We start from the raw sequence: 19,446 nt of genomic DNA on the forward strand, positions 1-19,446 counted from the left end.
GACAGCAGCGGCCCCCGGATGGCTCGTGGGGGCTCCAGCCAGGCTCCAGCTTCCCCAGGGCTGAGCTCACCTCCCCGGCAGAACCGCCAGGCGTGAGACGCTGAGCCACGGGAGAAACTGTCGCGGCAGCGGCGGCTCACAATGGTCCTCACAGCCAAGGTCTGCTGGCCTGGGCAGACCAGGGACGATGCGGTGGCTGTTTGAACAAATTTTGGAACCTATCTCTCCGCTCAGCTCCCTTATCTGTTGGTCACCACTGAGGGGCAGAGAGGCTTGGGGGGGAAGCTGGCTCCGCCGGCCCAGCTCAAACTGCAGCTGGCCGGAAGCAACACACCAGCAGGGCGAGGGGAGCCTCCCGAAGTCACAGTTCAAAGGTCCTTAAGGGGAAGCCTGCCGCGAAACTGCCCCGCCCTGGGCCTACGGATGGGCCGCAAAGGTAATGGGACACTCCCCCTCCTCAAGGGTCTTAGCCGAGTGTGGCACTCGGCCAGGTAAGGGGACCATTCCATTATGACATGAGAGGCTGTGGCTGGAAAATGGACAAAGAAAGCGAGGTCAGTGAAGAAAAATGACCTTGAGAGCTGAGAGGAGGCTCCACGGGGCGGGAGATACGGTGGGGAGCTTCCCTCCTGGGGTCCCCTAACCCTTCCCCGCCGCCTCGTCGGGTGTCTCCTGCCATTTTCAAGAACCAGACCCCGTTTCATAAAGCCGACCTTGACAACTGACTCCTGCCAACCCGTGCTCTGAGTTCCCTGGATGTTGAGGTGCAGATCCATTTTTCGCATATATGTTTTAGGCCGGGTACCCCTTGATAGGCAATTACCAAAATCCTTATCAAAGCAAAGCTTCCCCCGATCCCCAGGACATAGCACCACCCACATTCCCATATCAATAAACCACCAAGCTCCCCCAAGCTCATTATGCCACCTTTTGGTTACTCCTGGACTTTCGGGTCTCTTATACAGTGATACCTCGGTTCTCGAACGCCTCGGATTTCTACCAAATCGGTATTCGACCAGGAGATTCGAGAAACTTTTGTCTTGGAATCCGAACAAATATTTGGAACTCGAACTTCCGAGATGAGCCGAGTTGAGCCGAATGGCGTTCATTCGGCCCAGCGCGCCTTGCTCGCGTCACCAGTGTGAGTGCAGAGAGAGAGTCACGCTTTGTGGAGAGAGTCACGCTTTACACTGAATTTAACCCTTAGACATACTGTACACTTTTATTTCTTGTTGAGACTTATGTTTTTCTACATATTATATACAAATTAGGCCAGTAAATAGGCATTTTCTGGGGCTTGGAACGAATTAATCCAGTTTCCATTATTTCCTATTGGGTTTCATTGCTTCGGTTCTCGAACAATTTGGTTCTCGACCGTCCTCCTGGAACGAATTATGTTCGAGAACCGAGGTATCACTGTAGAATGTTTTTCTTCCCAAACCCAATCTCCCTCTGACACACACATATTACTCTCTCTCGGGAATTTTCTCAGATGCATGTCAGCTAGGGGGAACCACTTCCCAGACATGTATGGTGACGGGATGGAGACGGCAGTCACATTCTGCATCCCTGGGTTTGGACTCCAGCTCCCTCCTACCCAGGCATACGGTGCTGGGCAAAGGGGCTTGAGTCCTCTGCTTGCTGTTTTTAACTTGACGGAGGATCATCATTTCTGTCAGCCTCACAGATTCTCAGCCACCACAGGGCCACAGACCCTTTCTCACCAAGGAAGTTCTACTCTCGGAGACCACACTGACTGCAGCAGGAAGATCTCCAAGGGGACGAGAGAGGGGGCCGTGTGTCCTACTAGGGGATGCAGTGATGGCAGCCCGAGAGATGCTCCAGGCCAAGCTGGGTAGTGGCACTGGTGGTGGAAAGAAACATTGCGTTTGGGAGGCCTTTGGGCCTGGACTGAACAGAACCTGGAGATGACTCCATGTGGAAGGAGGAGACTCTCTCTCCCTCCAAGACCCACCAGAATCTCCACTGCAGCTTTGTCTTCTTCTGCGAACCCTGCTATTTCATAAGTCCCAGTGCTCACATGAACAACAAGTTCTTGTTCCCATTTTATAGGCTTTTATGGTTCAATAACCAGAATTGAGGAGATCGATCCTAAAGATATCATTGTCCAAAAAATCCCACCACAACTTCTGTGCTCTTTTACAGGTTTCTGATAGCTTCCACGTAAGTCACGCCGTTGGATTCCGTGGACTAGGCAGGGCAGCAGCTGACTTTAAGGTGGCTGCTCTGTTCTTTTCAACGTGTGATGCCTGAAGAACAAGGCGAGGGGAAATTGATAGTGTAGGAGCGCGTGAAACAGTGTGCTACCGAGAGCAGGGACTCTGGAGACAGCCCTGCCTGGGTTCAAATCCCGGTTCTCCCACTAACAAGTTGTGTGATGACCTCTCTGGGGCTCAGTTATCACAGGGCACCTGATGCAGGTAAGTGAGCTACTTACAGTGCTTAGCTCTCTGTGAAACAGGGTATTTGCTCGATAGATGATAGTTTTATTATACGTATTGTTTCCTAACAAAGTGTTGGTTTGCTGAGTGAAGGTCAAGAGGCAACCAACCACTTTTGGTTGGGAACCCCGCCTCCTCGGGTCCTACACTGTCCTTGTGCCTGTTCTCCGTGAGATGGGACTGGGTGGGGCTGGCCCTCACTGTCTCGCTGTGGCCCCTGCACTGGAGCCTGTGGCCACACCGTGTGGCAGAGCGTGGTCATGTGGGTGGCTCATGTGCCGTTGGGAAAGTGAAGGCAGAGTTTTGAAACCTGGCTCTCTGACAACTCAGGCATTTTCTGGAGTCTTCAGTGCTATTGTGGGGTGAAGCAGTGCAGAATAGGGTGATTGCCACTATTTTTTTTTTTTCCTTTCAGAACAAACTGCTCTGGATTTCTGGAGCTGGCATGATGCCAACTGTATTTACCTTTATTTAATCACTCAATAGACTCTCTGTGAAAACAAGGGTAATTAGGCCCAAACTATATCACCCAAAGGCTTATTTTAACTACCTAAAAAGAAAAGCTAGATCCCAACTGCAACAGAATTACCGAATTGTTTACCTTCCAAGAGCTTCTGTCAGTGTTGACGTTCCCTGGTGGGTCCCCCAGTGAGGTTCTGTCCCCAGCACTAGGGAGGCCAGAGGCGGCGGACAGGTGCATGGGCCAGGAAGGGCTCCCTGAGAGCCGGTCCCCACCCTGCACCAACCAGCCTGGGGTGTGTCCCCACCCTGCTCCGAGACCTAGGGACAGCACAACACACCTCTGGGATCCCAGCCCTGGGTTCTCGCCCCACCCTGCTACTAGCTGTGTGGCTTTGGCCACGATGCTCAGTCTATTCTCCTGAATAATGAGAGGTGATGACAATTACTGTGAAGACTCAAACATGTGCTCTGTCACATGGTAGGGATTTTTACTCAAACTTTCTTTTTTATCTTTCAGCATCTCCGAAGACTACAGTCAATGCAGCAATAAACCACTGTGTCACAGCTTACGTGGCAGCATGTTCACTTTCTTTGGGCACATAAAGTCATGGTGCATCTTACATTGGATAAAAATGGCATGCGGTGTGTAGAAACCATTCCCTGGCAAAATGCAAACTCTCTGATTATTGCTTTCCCCCCATCATCTTCTGCTCTGAAACCACAGCCTTCAAGGAATCAAGACTATATGGAAGAGAATATTGGTTACACAAGACCTTTTGGACTGAACCGGAAAAATATCAATGCTTTCAGTTCATATATACGATTTGCAAATACTTTGCACACATCACGGTTCTCTGGTCTTACACTCATGACAGACATCACTAATCAATCCAGCACTTCTTCCCACTGAGCTAAGATGTAGACTCCGAACCTCTCTCTAGGCAGTACTTCTAGGCTGTTTACACCAACCCACCACAGTTGGTACATGAAGCGACATCTAGTTTCTTTGCTCGGAAGAAATCAAGGTCTAGAACTGTGAAATCAGCATCAAGTCACAGAGCCAACCCTCTGCCAAATAAGTGTTTCTCCTATTCTCCCTTTTCCAAAAGTCTCCCTTCTGCCAACCCAGCCTGCCTTTCTCAGCCTCAAAGCCAAGCTCCGTGGTTACTTCAGTAGACAAACAGATAGATTAGATTCTGGCAAAAAGAAAGGAGGGCCGCAGCCCTGTAAGAGTCTTTTGCTTTTTGTTTTTGTAAGATTTCCTTTGGCTCGTTTGTCACCATAAACACTTCATTGTTTGGGCGAGCAATCTCCAGACAAAAAAGCAGGAAATGGTTATTTCCAGCAAATGATAATTACAATGGGCTATGTGCAAGAAACAATCATCCTAGCCCTACGGCTCCTGTAAGTTTAATAGCCAACACCTTTTATCACCATGTTCCCACTCCTACAAATAAGGGACAAATGTCCCTGTTTAATCCCATAATGACTCAAGAGAAACCAGCCTCCGGATTCAGGCCTTCTTGGTATTTCAGAAGTACTAGATGTGTTGGGTTTGTGCCATAAATATCGGTTGTTTAATATTCCCAAGCGATGGAAGGTGACCAATAACAGTCCTATCTGGAAAATTAAAAGTGACGGTTGGAATGGGGGTCTCTCCTCCTTGTCAAATTTCAATTTGAAGTTAAATTGGGGCTTTCAGCGCTAAGACAGGAACCCTTGACCTCTGAGTAATTACTTTCCAGCATCATTTTCTCTAATTTGGAGGAGATAGTTCTCTTCTAAGAGTCCGGGGTATGCCCATTTGGTGAGAATGAAGCTGTGGCTTAAGAAAAGCTGCTTGTTTCTCCCTGCTCCTCCTGACTCATCCCTGCTCCCGGAGAGGCGTGCCCACCGCCGTCTGGCTCCCACTCAGCAGTCTCAGCACCATGCCTCCACCAGCAAACTGAGAGTCACTGAGACGAGCGACCGAGGGACCGGGCTTCAGCTCAGCACCCCTGCGAGGTTTCCGGAATCAGCCCCGGGGCAGGGTACATCTGAGCAGGGGCCCCCTCCCTGAGATGGGGCTGGCTCCCCACCTTTAGGAAAAGCATTCATTGAAGACGGAAGCGGGATCTGAACTGAGGGGACAGCACGTAGAAGAATATGAGGTCTGAGATAGCACAGCATTATGGGGGAGCACCTCGCCCATGCACTGTGCCAACAAGCATTGATTGAGCACCCACAGGGTGCCAGGCACCCTGCTGGGTGTGGATGGAAGAAGGAGTAAAAGGAGTTCCTGGCCCTCAAGGGAGTCTGTAGAATGCTGAGAGCCTACAGGGGCTCTGAGAGCCGGGGGGGGGGGGGGGGGCTGGGGCAGGAGGTGCTGGAGACAGCAGCATGTGGGTGATTGGAAGTGGCTGCGGAGTGACAGGGAGGGGGCAAGGGGTGGTCAGTACCATCAACTGGCTGAGTTTGAGGAACTTGAGAGACTTCCCATTGGAGGAGGTCATGGTTTTCTTTTTTAACTCATCTTTGTTGTTGACTGTATTACAGATGCCCCCCCCCCTTTTCCCCCATTGACCCCCTCCTCCCCAATCCTGCTCCCCTCTTGCATGGTTTTCTTGAGGGCACAGACCATACCTAACTCACTTCGGAGTCTTGTGTTGAGTATATAATTCTCACAAAATGCTAAATCAATGGTTCTCAACCTTCCTAATGCTACGACCCTTTAATACAGCTCCTCATGTTGTGGTGACCCCCAGCCATAAAATTATTTTTGTTGCTATTTCATAACTGTAATTTTGCTACTGTTAAGTCTTAGGCGACCCCTGTGAAAGGGTCGTTCGACCCCAAAGGGGTTGCAACCCACAGGTTGAGAACCACTGTGCTAAATGAATAAATGAATAAACAAATGATAAATAAATAAATATTGTGTATAAAAATACACCTGTGCAGATGCTTCTCGTGTATCATTTCATTTAATTCTCACAGCAACTCTATGAAAAAAGGTCTGTTATTATCCCTTTCTATAGATAGGCCCAGGCCTCAGAGGTCTTCGGCATGAGAGAGGAGCCATGTATTAAAATGGCAGATTCACAGGTTAAAATGACTCCACAAAAGAGGCAGAGCATATGGGAAGATGCTTAACACCATTAGTCATCAAGGAAATGCAAATTAAAACTGCAGGGAGACGCAACCAGAACTGTGATAAATGCACTAGAATTGGTAGAAGCCGTAGGACGGACAGACGGTACCGAGTAGACACTGCAGACAGCTTAGATAACGCGGATAACTGAGACCCTCTAGAGGCCTCAGACGTTGCGGGGGGGGGGGGGGGTTGTAAAATGCACAGGCACTCTGGAAACGTCTGGCATTTTCTCATCGAGTTAGACCCACACTTCCCACATCCCAAACGGCTCCACTCCCAGGCTCCTACCCAGGAGGAGTTAAACGATGCTCACATGGCATCTGTGTGTAAACGTTCCTAGCAGCGCTATACAGTGACAGCCAAAAGCTGGAAACTCTTCAAACGTCTATCAACTCGTGAAAGGAGAAACAAAATGTGGTACGTGCATACAATGTACTACTACTCGGCAACAAAAAGGAACAAAGTACTCACACATTCTAGAATATAAATGGATCTCAAAATATTATTCCAAGTAAAAAGTCGGGCCCAAAAGCCCTCACGTGTGCGATTTCACACACAGGAGATCTCCGGAGAAGGCACATCAAGAGTCAGAAAGTGGGGTGGCTGCTTCGGGCTGGGGCGGGGCTAGGGGTGGGTGGGAAGTGACTGCAAAGCGCGTGCTCTAAACCAACGTTCGGTGCCGGTTCCACAACCGCATGTATTTACTAGGACTCACCATTCCGTTTTCTAGCCTGTAGCTTATATATACTTCAATCGAACTTTTCTAAGAAAGGAAGAGAGAGCTGTGTGATTTGGAAGAAGGACCGGGGAATGTCCCAAACAGGCTGGGGGGATATTTGATCGTTTGATATCTGGGGCAGCTTCATAAGGGGACATCTTTGTGCCGGGCCTGGAAGACTAGGTCGGATGTTGACAGAGAGAAACGGCAGCTAAAGGAATCACAGACGAAGCAAGCAGCGTGGCCGTGGCAGTGCCAGCCATGTCTGGGCCATATCCAGACAACTATTTTGGCTGGATATTTGGATGGAGAAAAATAAATAAAAGGGAAAAAAAAAAATTGGTTGTTGCCAGAGGACAAAAGCGGAGAAGGGGCAAATTAGTGCATTTATGACTTAATTTGGTAGACAGTGGGGAGCCACTGAACATTCTGGAGCGGGGCAGTAGCCTGGCAAAGACGAACCGGGTGGCAGTGGGAAGTGCGTTGGAAGGGCGAGCAACCAGGGCACAGCGTCAAGTACAAAGTTCAGAGAACTGGCTGTAGTGAATGAGGGCCCACTGGGGCCACCTGCCTGTGTCGTTAATGCGAAGGGACAGAGAAATGCGTTGTACCCAATAGAAAGGAAAATTCTAATAGACACTGGTTATTTGGTGCCTTCTGTGCTCCGGGCACTGTTTTAGAGAATCACTTCTAAAGGAGAGAGAGAGAGAGAGTTAAGAGCCTGCAATGTGTGATATGAACCAAACAGATTGATGATCTACTTCAGGTCTGGCTCCAGAGAAAGGAAATACAGATTGGAGGAGTCAGACGTTTCGCTGAGGCGTGTTATGGGAGCCACGGACATGGAAGCTTGAGGCTGAACAGGAACCGGTGACACTGCTCAGGTGGAAGGATGGTCAGGGAGACAAATGACCGAGGCCAGTTCTCGTGGCTCTCGGCGCCAGGAAGGCAGGCGTGCTGGCCCTCTCTGTCATGTCCCCGCTCCCCGAAATGTGCGTTAATATATAGGAAGCACGCATGTGTTGTCATAGGTGAACAGAATGGACGGGTATAAAGAAGCCTGTTACACTCTACTGCTTCCAGATGCCTGTGTCCATGAAGCAGGACCACAGTGCATCCACAGTCAGCATGCACCTTTAATTATCTGCCAACACGTAAGTATCAGGAAAGTTCACATCAATGATGTAGATTGTCAGCTTCTCTTGAGAAGTTGGGAGTTCTGGAAAGTATATGACCCAATCGTACACGGGCTCATCAGAGCTGAGTGGCCCCTGTCCTCTTTAAACATCAAGGTCCCTGCCTGGAACACTTCCTTCATCACTCATTCCTTCATCAAGTATTTATCCAGCACCCACGGAATGCCAGGCTCTGTTGTAGGGCCTGGAGATACAAATCAGACTAAAGTCCTTGCATTTCTGGAGCTCATATTTTCACAAGGAGAGCCAGACAATAACCAAATAAATAAAGAGATGTGTCTATTTCAAGTGGTAAGTACTAAGAAACTCAAAGAAGTAAGGTGTGAGACTGCATGGGGATGGAGAGGGGTGGCGGGTGCTGCAGACAGGGTGCTCAGCAGGGAAGCCTCTCTGATTAGGTGACACTGAGCCAAAATCTGATTAACATGATGGGACCAGCCCTCAGCCCTGAGCGACAGGCGGGCCATGCCAAGGAAATGGCAAATGGAATCATGCTTTACGTGTGGGAGGAACGTGTACAGGAACGAGCAAGGGGCAGGGGGCACTGCAGGCCCCAAGGATGGCAGATGTTACTCTGAGATGGGAAACCACCGGTGAGTTTGAGCAAGAGACTGACAGGGTGGGACGTACTCATTTATGTTGGTGACTGGCCCCAGTACGCATTAGTGTTTGGCCCTTGGCACAGAGCAAGATGGGCAAAGGTGACAGGGTCAGAGATGGGCTTTGTGTCTGGAGAGAAAAAATAATCAACCTATGGGGCAGGAATCTCCTAATCTGCGAAACACAGTGTTTGTGCAGAAGAATAACCCAAAACTTAGCAGGGACCTTGAATTAACTGGCATCTATCTATGGGGAAAGTCAACACACAGTGAAGCCACATAGAAAACCAAGCTCACAGGACCCGGAGACTGGGCGCCGCGTGGCTCCAGGCGAGAAGGGAATGTTCCTGGCAGATGTGGACCCTACTGCCAGGCCCACTCACAAACAGCTCCTCCCACGTCTCCGTCCTTACCAGGGACCGTCCATCCCCACTGCTGCCCTCAGCTTGGCACGCATGTCCCAAGTCTTGTTTTATGTCAGCAATAAAATAAACGTGATAAACTCTCATGCTCTCCCAGCGTCAGATAGGAAAGAGCTGACCCTCGTACTCCCAAACAAAGCGGAGGGCGGCGCTTGGTGCTCAGCGTGACCTGGTGTTCCAGAAAAGCCATTCCCTGCCCATGACCACTGGGAATGTTTGACAGGAGGAAGAGATCTACTCACGATCAGGATGTGATCTCGCCCCATCGTGATGACCGTCCGGTTCACCGTGCGAAGCAGCTGGACCATGATCTCTTGGATGTGGTGGTAGGTGTGGGCCTGTAACAGTCAGAGACATCTGTGTCACAACTGGGACATTGTATGTGCATACCTCTCCCAAAGGATGGACAACAGTGGTCAGACATGGTGATCACCACCACCATCACCACCACCATCACCATCATCATCACCATCATCATCATCATCATCATCATCTCTCCACCAGGCACTGGACAGCAGAAATTCCACTAACTATCTTAAATATAAGTTAGTAATTAAGAGCTTAAGCTCTGCAGTCGGAAACTTTCGATTTCGAATACTAACTCAGTTAAGAATTTTGAGCTACATGGGCTGAGTTACTCCTCTGCACCTTGGCTTCTTCACCTGTGTGACAGTCGGGATTTAACCTGGAATAAGGAGGAAACGCAATGCAGATATTGTTTAGATAGGTGATGAAGAAGCCGAGACACCAAACAAGATAACTTGGAGATTAGCCCTCTCCCCCCAGGCCAGAAGGACAAGTAGAGAAGCCCGTGTTTCAGGAGCCCAGGCCTGGGGTTATGTGATGGAAACTGTGACCATGGGGTGCTTGTGCAGTCGAAGCTGCATGATCTGCATGAGGGGAAGCCCATGGTGAACCCGGCTGTGACATTTACGGGGCTCTGGGGTTGTGCGCATTTTCACTGACATTCTCAGATCCTGCACGGAGTTTCGTCCACGCGCACCTGAGAGGGGGTCATGGCCCAGTGGAAAGGCCCTGGGATTTTAAATCCAGCAACTCTGGGTCTGAGGGCTAACTCTGCACTTGCACGGTGTGACCTCGTTTATCACTTAGCCCCTCTGTGCCTCAAGGTCTTCATCTATAAAATATAGAAGGGCTTCTCTCCAGTCTTTCAAAGTTGATGTGAACATAAAGGTGATACATGCAATTCTGGAAAAATGCACACGCCTCATTCCACTGCAGATCTTGTGGGTCTGAGAGAGAGCCAGGGCATCAGTAATTCACGAATTTTATGTCGCTTATCCTGATGGCTGAGAACCACGATACAACACACTGACGCTCTGGAGACAGCGGCGCGGGTTTGGGAACAGCCTGTGTCTCCAGGACCTCGCCAGAGCCTGACATAAAGGATGTGCTAAATAAATGGTGGTTGGAAAAGTGGATGACTGCTCATACTTATTCATAAGCACCTTATCAAACTTAGCTGCTTTCAACTTAACTGTGCTTTGTCTCTTAATGTACCCATGAAAGGAAAATGGATTTGTAGTAAGGAAAATAAAATTTAAAAATGTGCATATTAAACCCATCCTCCCTTCCCAACCTGCTTGCGGTGACTGTTGGCATCCAAAGATGAGTGGCCCAGAAATTCCTTTCTCTCTCCCTCCCCCAGACCCACTTCTGCACTTGGCTGATCCCTACTCCCCAGCCCCGTGGAGCTCCCCAGCAGGACCTCTGCCACCAGGGCTTCCATCAGAGCATATATTTTGCAGGAACGGTGCTCATGCTCCATCAGACCTCTGTCTCCTGCGGGATTGGAGCCACACACGTGTGCAGCCCTTCCTCCTATCTGTCGTCTCCTCCTGACGCTCAGGTGCAGGCAGAGCACATCTACCCTTCATTCCTGGCTGTAGGTGCCTCTCCCCTGACTTCCCTTTCTCCTTTACTTGTTCAAGCCTCTGACTGACTTACAGTCTCCAGTGTTTTATAGTATGTGAATGTGATGCTCATGGTAGTAATAAAAATCGCTAACGTGTTTTGAGTGCTTGCTGGATACCTGGCACCCTACTGAACACTACTGCGTCTCACAGCAAGATGGGCAATACTATGACCTTCATTGTTCAGATGAGAAAACTGAAGCCCAGAGAGGGTAAGTAGCTTGTCCAGGGTCACCCAGCTAAAAAGTAAAAAAAAAAAAATTCAAGCCCAGCAGTCTGGCTACAGAGCCTGCTCCTTGCCCAGACTCATCCAGGCAGAATGGGACGGGAACACAGATCTCTGGTTGCTTTTCTGGGGGCCCATCTCTGAGGATGGATAGACCCTACCCTCAAGGAGGCCAACTTCTAACTGCCTTCAATAACGTCTGATCTTTTCTTTTCCTTTTAGAAAATCTCCAATACTATGTATTCATTACTCCCTTATCTCCTCTGCATTCCTTTGCAATTTCATCAATCTGAGCCCACTGCCAATTAATTCATAATGATTTCCATTTGATGTTTTTCCCACCCAGAGTAACATCTCTCTCTTCCTTTACCAACAAAGATAATAAAACCCCATTCTCTGTGTCTTTTAAATCGCCATGTCTTCATCCAAAGAGCGTCAGTTAGGCTGCTCAGGAAGTTCGGCATTCAAACGTGGAGCACTGTCCGATGTAATTCAGCTCACTTGGAAGGTCCCGATATGAGAGGTGGTGCAGCGGAGTGTTTGGGGATCAGACAGACTTGCCTTTGAACCTCAATTCTGCTCATTTGAGCTGGGAGACCTAGGACAAATAACTTTTCTTCTCTGAAGTTCAGTTTCTGTGTTTATAAAAAAGTGGCACACAATAGAAACCTGAAGTGCTGGCGTGAGGAATAAATTAAGGACACAGGTAAAGCCCTTACACTGAGGGTGGGCACATGGTAAGCCCTCATTGCGTGGGGCTGCAGCCTCCCCTCCCCTTGGTCTGCAGCAGCATTTGGGCCAGGCTTGCGGATTCCCGGCACGTTGCAGAAAGAGCAGTAAAAGGCAATGCATAATCTACACTCGGGATAATATCGAGATGCCGCTCAGAGAATGTATGGCGTATATGCAAATGGAAAACGTTCAAGATGATAAACCTGTGCTGAGCAGTAAAACTGCAGCCACAAATCACCCACTGTTAATTTCTCCAGGGCCAGGCAAGTGGAGGAAGTCTCTAGGAGAGTGTCTTCCGGGCTCGAACTAAACAGTGGCTTGTAATTGAAATGACAATGTCAGTCTTCTCATTATGACCCTGGCAAAGAAATTAATCCATCCAACCTAAACACACTGCAAGTTGTAGTGATGATTTTTTTTCTTTTAATAATTATAGGCTGTGTGTGATATCTGGAAGGGACTTGGAGTCTTTTCTTTAAATGCAATCCTGTGCACGAGCCCAATACATAACATAGAAGGAAGAGAGATGAAATAAGTCAGTCAGAAAAAGCTAAGAACCATATGATTTCTCTCCTATGTGGGATATAAAACTGAAACTCATAGACACAGACAACAGTATGGTGGTTACCAGAGGGAAGGGGGTGGGGGAGTAAAGGGAGTCAAATAAAAAAGAAAAAAAGGAAGAGAGGGAGGGAGCTAAAAGTAGGGTGGGTGGTGGGGGGACAACCCCTGGCTTCTTGACTCGCCCTAGGCCCTAGGCCAGCCCCTGGAGTTTGAAGAATGCAATTCAAAATTACAAATTTCCCACAGTATTTCCAGAATACTAATAGAGCATACCATATACGAGACGATTTTAAGTAATAATACACAGACACAGCATTTCACAACACTGAATCAAATTATGTGATAGGTGTCCCCTATTTTCATTTTTCTCTCAACCCTTCTGATGATACTAAGTAAAAAAGTCCCCCTTTGGTGCTAATATGTCTTTAACACGGACATACAGTTTATGCAAAACCCCTTTCCACAAAGAGGGGAAGCCCTTAGGTCACAGCAGATACACAACAGCATCTTCTTAGAGCCTAACAACATTGTTTTATTGTGTCTCTTTTTAAAGCACATATACAGCAAGTGTTCAGGAAAATATCCAAAAGTTGGAAAGAAAGCAAAATAAGGATTGCATGACTTTTTATTTATTTTTTTGTTTGTTCGTTTGTTTTTTTATCCTCACCCGAGGATATTTTTCTATTTTTTGTACAGATAGAGTGGGAGGGAGAGAGAGGAAGACAGAGAGAGTGAGAGAAACCTCGACATGAAGGGACACATCGAGTGGCTGCCACCCGCACAACCAACCAGGGCCGGGGACAAACTGCAACCGAGGTACATGCCCTTAGCGGGAACCGAACCCGGGTCTCTCCGGACCACAGGCCGATGCTCTAACCGCTGAGCCAAACCGGCCAGGGCAGGATTGGATGACTTTTTAATAGTGCACTTTCAATAAGCCCAACTGGGGCAGTCTCTTTCTCTCCTGGGAAATGTAATTTTGTTTGCACATCCACAACTGAGTAGAAAGCAAAAAGTAAATACTACAGCCCTGTCCAGTTAGGGGATCACTTGCAGAAAAATGATAAAGTGCGATTTGTGCTCGTTTGCTAAAGGTGATAGTTCTATTGCTCTGTAAAAATTTTACATGCCTTTTAGCGAAGGGCAGTTCGATAGAAGCGTCTTCTCTCCTAAAAGTCAAGAATCCGAAATACTTTTGAACCAGCTCTTTCTTCGGCCAGCTCCCCCCCAGTTTAGTAAACAAGACTTCGAAATGTGCTCACTGTCCAATTACAGGAGAGCATATTCGTAACCACTTGGGAATTCTACTTCCACACAGGTGACACTGGCTAAGACTTAATGTTCAAGTTTATGTATTTTTAAAATCAAAGTCACAAATGTATACAGTTGAGAAACATTGTCCAATGTTCATTAAAAAAAAACACACACAAAAAAAACACCAGTCCATTGTGTCCCCACCAGAGAAACTTCTTTATTTCTTTTAGCATATGTAGTTGTTACTTTGGTATTTACGGTCATGTGGCCCAAAATATGTTTGTGTAACCTCTTCTCTGAACAAGGTTGCTCACTTTGTGGCGTGGTCTGTTACCTTTCCACCGTAAAAGTCAAGGATGTTGCCCTGTTCCCCTCACCTGCCCCATTTGTCCTTCCTCCTATAGTCTAATCTTTGTTTGATCAGTATTTAGTGTTTAAAATGTTTTGATATGTAAATGTCATTCCTATCCAAGTTGTAAACAGATTCTCATTTCTTGTACAACTTTTCACTCCCCCAAGTAAAGCAGCAATCTGGGGGGAAATCAGAGATTCCTTTGAGTTCTCTGTCTTTTACTCCTCTTTCCCCTTATTCATGCTTGCCTCTCCTATTTTACAAAATTCTCTCTACCTTTTCTACAAGTTTGCTTTTCCTTGCAGAGTGTCTGTTCCTCGAAGCGGCTGGTCTTCTGTCTGTCGTCTCGCACTCTGCGTCAGGGTGGGCCTTCCGCTCGGGTTTCTGTAGCCCGTGGTGGTGTATTCGCAGTTCAGTGCGAGTGCCCCTGGCAGGCTGGTTACCGACCCCAGCCTGTGAGCAGAGCCTGCGGTCTGTGAGCTTCTCGGCAGGGTGATCTGGTCGGGTCAGTTGGCTGGAGAGACTCAAATACCCATATTTACCAGTCTTTCTTCCTGGGCTGGTTGGATTCCACAGACAAGAATTCTCTGATCTCTTGCCTGAAGGCTTGGAGTCTGGCTGCCAGTAATCCGGGAGCTGAGTGGGAGGAAAATGCCAGAGGCTTCAGCTTCTGAGAGGCACGCTTTGACTGAAACCTTGTTTTGAGTATGGTATCGCTGGCCTCAACCGCGCCTGATGTCTCCCAGTCCAGACGCCCTATGTTGCATCCTCTTTGTAGGATAAACCTCCGGTGACTCAGCTGCACAGACAGGCTGCTTCTTACCCAGCCTTGCAACTGATCCTCCTTGTTTGAGCTCCTCTCCTTTACCCCCCTCGGGGGGGCTCTGCTGCCATTTCCTGTAACTCTGGGGAAACTATTGCTTTAGATGAGATGTCAGCTCCCCCCCGTTGCTGGCTTATGAATCACTCTTCTTGGGTCTGCCAAATCATTTAGTACTTTTCCATAGGAGATCTACCTTCCTTTTACAAAACTCTCGCTACTGTGTTTCTTGTTTTTTTTTTTTTTTGGTACGTTTCCCAGAGGGAACAAAATAGGTGACTATGTTTCACCTATTATCTTTACAGGGATTTCTACCCTGAATTTTCATGTTTAAATGTTTATAAGTGAGCTCACTGAATTATGTCAAAAGTACATGCGACAATGTTAAATGACAATAAGGTGACCGCGCTATGCCAATGTCAGTTTTGTTTTTTGTTTTTTGTTTTTGTTTTGTTTTTGTTTTTGTTTTTTATGAATTTTTATTTATTTTTTTGTTACAGATATTTTACCTTTTTACCCCATTGGCACCCCCCACCCCACCCCCCCTCCACCCTGTCCCCGGCTTAGTTGTCCATGTCCATTGGTCATGCATACATGCATATAAGTTCTGTGGTTTATCTCTTCCCACCCCCCCACCCCCATCCCCTCTTCTGAGGGATGTCAGTCTGTGCCCTACTTCCATGTGTCTGGGTCTACTGTATTCCTCAGACTGTTATGTTCATTATATTCCGTATATAAGTGAGATCATGTGGTATTTGTCTTTTTCTGCTTGGCTTCTTTCACTTAGGATAATACTTTCCAGGTCCCTCCATGTCGTCTCAAAGGATAAGAGATCTTTCTTTCTTACCGCCGCATAGTACTCCATGGTGTATATGTACCACAGCTTTTTGATCCATTCGTCTACTGGTGGACACTTGGGCTGTTTCCAGATCTTAGCTATTGTAAATAGTGCTGCTATGAACATGGGGGTACATATATTCTTCCTGATTGGTGTTTCAGGCTTCTTAGGGTATATTCCCAGGAGTGGGATCACTGGGTCAAATGGAAGTTCAATTTTTAATTTTTTGAGGTAGCACCATATTGTTTTCCATAGCGGCTGCACCAGTCTGCATTCCCACCAGCAGTGTATTAGAGTCCCCTTTTCTCCACACCCTCGCCAACACTCCAATGTCAGTTTTTGAAGAGTTCTAGGGTAACCCTAACTTTACAGAAAGCAAATGTCAGCTTTGCAAAGGGGGTGTGCCCAAGGCCACGTGACCAGCGACAGAGCTCGAATGAAAGACGCTCTGCTGGGCAGTGCCCGGCCGACTGCTGCCTCCACCCCGCACCCGGGCAGCCTCAGTTCTTGTGTCCATGCCCAGGACAACCCCGGCCGCTCCGCCTGCTTTGTCCTTAGGCCTTTTTAGTACCAAGATGAAGACCACAAGGTCGCAGCTACAGAGTTTAATCCAAAGGCCTTTTCTCTCTAAGAAAAGAGAAACAACGCAGACTCTGACCGTGAAACCTGCTGCCGCCCAGAGCAGCCACCATCTATCTCTGCGCTCCCAGAGAAGAGGCCTTTTCAACCTCACTTTTATTCCGAAGGCACCACACCACACTCGCCTACAAAGAAAATACCTCAACTTTCAACACATAGCAAAAGTTACCATCTAACGCAGTCACCCTCTCTCTTTCTTAGGCCCCTTGAGGTCATGGATTTTCTCCCGAGTTCCAGGTCCAAGGCTGTTTCCTTTTCTCCTGTGTGAACTGGCTTCTGTCCGGAAAGACTTGACTTGACTGCACGACAGATCACTGCGTAAAGCGAGCAACAGAGGCAGCGGGGACTCGGAGGAGCAGAGTGGGGGTCAGTGGAGATGAGCGGCGGCTTTGCTGTACCCCATCATCCCTACCTCTCCGACCCGCTAGGCAGCCCCCCGATGTCCCAGGCAGGATGTGGGCAATGCCTTCATGTGGTCCCGGGTGTCTGTGCACCATGAGTTAACCTCTGGGAGGGAGAGTTCGCGCCAGCGGTAGAAGAATACAATGAAAGGAACAGCAGATGGGGGCTCTCACCTGACACTGCTGTAACCTAACAACTTCAAGGTCATGCTATATGCTAGGAACTATGCATATAGACTTGACAACTATAATCTCATTCAATTTTTCAAAAACCCCATCGAAGCCCCAGATGTGTAAGAGGAGAATCAGAGAGAGCCTGAGTAACTTGCCCAGGAATTGACCACTCATGGGCGGCCAGACCTGAATCCAAGATCAGTTCTAAGCCCATGCTCCTTCCATGACACAAAGTGTGGATATGGTGCCGGGGCGCGGATGGGGGGTGCGCTAGGCTCTCCACAACCTCCGTTGCAACATTTCTCACTATTATGAAATAATACATAGAGATTACGGAGCTACCAGTAACTACGCGCCTTGCCTGGGAGGACCAATCCTACCTCTCTGAGCCCCGCTTCCTCACCTGTATACTGGGCATAATGGCACCCACAACACCAGGATTGTTTTGAGAATCTGTAGCTAGTTCCAACGCTGAGAGCTGATCTCTTCTCAGCCCCTACTCCATGCTAAGTACTCCTCTAAGCACTTTGCGTATTTTAAGGAATTCTGCAAGCACCTATGAAATGAGGGACATAGTTCTATTACCCCAGATTTGCAGATGAGAAAACTGAGGCTCTGGTTGGGGCCACACACCGTGTGTAAGCACTGATCTGAGTCCCAGCCCAGGCCTGTCTGACTCCCAGGTGCAGGCGTATGACCGCCACTGCCTCCAAGCTTTAGGGCCACAGACATGAATGGAAGGGGCAGCACTTCATAGATGATAAATCTTTCTGCAAATTTGCCCAAAGTAGACAACGAGGCAAACATTTGCGTGTGCAGCTGTTTACAGCATATTGTATTATTTATAATATCCAAATGCAGCAAGCAAGATAAATGTCCCCATATCAGGGCCCTATTATAGAAATGACAGCTTACTCACACAATGGAATAGGACAAGGCAGATATGTCTTGATCTGAAAAGATATCCCTAATAGATTCAGCCAAAAGAGACCACAGGCCACCATGGGTAATATAATCCCACTTATGTTTTTGAAAAAGATTTTCTACATCCAAACATCTGGAAAAATGCGTGGCAAACCATTCACAATGGAATCCCTGAGCAAGGGGAAGAGGGAGAGATGTGAGGTTAAAGGGATACATGAAAATTTTCACAATAATCACTTATGATAATAAAAAATATAGAACTATTTCCCAATTGGAAAAAAAAAGAACAGAAACACAAAAAGAGTGGGTCAATACACCTGAGGCACCCTACTCACAGGGGACCCAATGGCTGCGCGCCAGGGCTGGTGCTGGGCTGCGGGCGACCCTGTGGGGGGTGGTCAGGGAGTTTCTGCCCGTGCTGGGCGACCATGGACCCTTGGTGCTCACCAGATGGAGTGCTTTTGTCAACTGACAGGAGCATCACAAAGTAAATGGGTTCACTAAAGGCAAAAGGATTAAATGCTTTATTCCATTTTTCAAATGCTTGTAAGTGCCATTTGCAGGTGAAAAAAAAATCTACTTAACGCAACCAGGAAAGAAAGAAACATAACAACACTGTTGCCTCCAACAAAAAATATCCGATTGTGCTTAGAGACAAATGTTTCTTTTGTTCAGATCCTACTAAGCTGCTTGGTGGGGCTTTTAGTAAAATACACTGGGACCTCCGGCCTGCAGCCTAGAGCAGAAGAAAGTATACCTCCCAAGGTCTGTGAGTCTAACATCTTAATGCTGATGAATGGAGACTGGCTGGAGCCACTTAGGAGATGTACCTCCGAGGTGTCTACTTTTGCGTTTTGTTCTTCAAAGCAGGAGGAGTCTGTGGGATGTGTAAGGAGAAACGGGCAAAAACACGGCTAGCACTTGCTGAATTCTTAGTATGTGCCGGCCATGGGCTGTGTGCCTTGTACTTACTGTCTCAGTGCATCTGGGGAAAACCCAGGGAAGAAGTATTATCCTCCTTTAAGATGTAAAATAAGATCCATTCTAAGTAGTTTTACCATTCAATATTTTAAACACTTAATATATATAGATGCTATACTAAATGCTTTCCACCCATCTCGCTTAACTCATGGAATAATCATCCATCTGCTATACTGCTGCTCCCCATGCAACAGATGAGGACACTCTGAGGTCTGTGTGACTTGTCCACAGTCACAGAACCGTAGGTGATGGAGCTGGATTTGAATCCAGGGCGCATGCATTGTGGGCACAGTTATTTACATCAATTGTGTACTGTTTGGCATATCCAATTGTGACAAGTGAGATGAATGTCCAAATGGCCCAGCAGCAGTGAGCTCCCATATGGTTTCTACTGCAGAAATGAGGCTCTATGCACTATCTGTAATAGTTCATAGAGCTTAACAGAAACTGTGTACTTCTCTTCAGTATGACCACATGGGCTCATTACAATGTCAAATGAGAATGAAGTAGGTGGGCACCCTGTTTAACGCTGCTGGTCAGGAAACTAGGCACGGTACCTATATATTATTACTTTTTAAAATGTGTAAACAAATTACTTCATACTGAATACATGCTGCT

General features: G+C 47.7%; 1 protein-coding gene across 1 annotated transcript in view; it reads right to left on the reverse strand.

Moving 5' to 3' along the window:
- The window catches only part of DOCK2 (dedicator of cytokinesis 2), a 364,075-nt gene that overhangs the window by 195,231 nt on the left and 149,398 nt on the right, over nucleotides 1–19,446 (reverse strand). The window contains exon 27 of the mRNA XM_036240222.1: nucleotides 9,232–9,327. Coding sequence (XP_036096115.1) covers nucleotides 9,232–9,327 — 96 coding nt within the window. The remainder of the gene's footprint in view (nucleotides 1–9,231; nucleotides 9,328–19,446) is intronic.

This window comes from Molossus molossus, unplaced genomic scaffold (assembly GCF_014108415.1).
Source record: "Molossus molossus isolate mMolMol1 unplaced genomic scaffold, mMolMol1.p scaffold_m16_p_4, whole genome shotgun sequence".
NCBI lineage: Eukaryota > Metazoa > Chordata > Mammalia > Chiroptera > Molossidae > Molossus > Molossus molossus.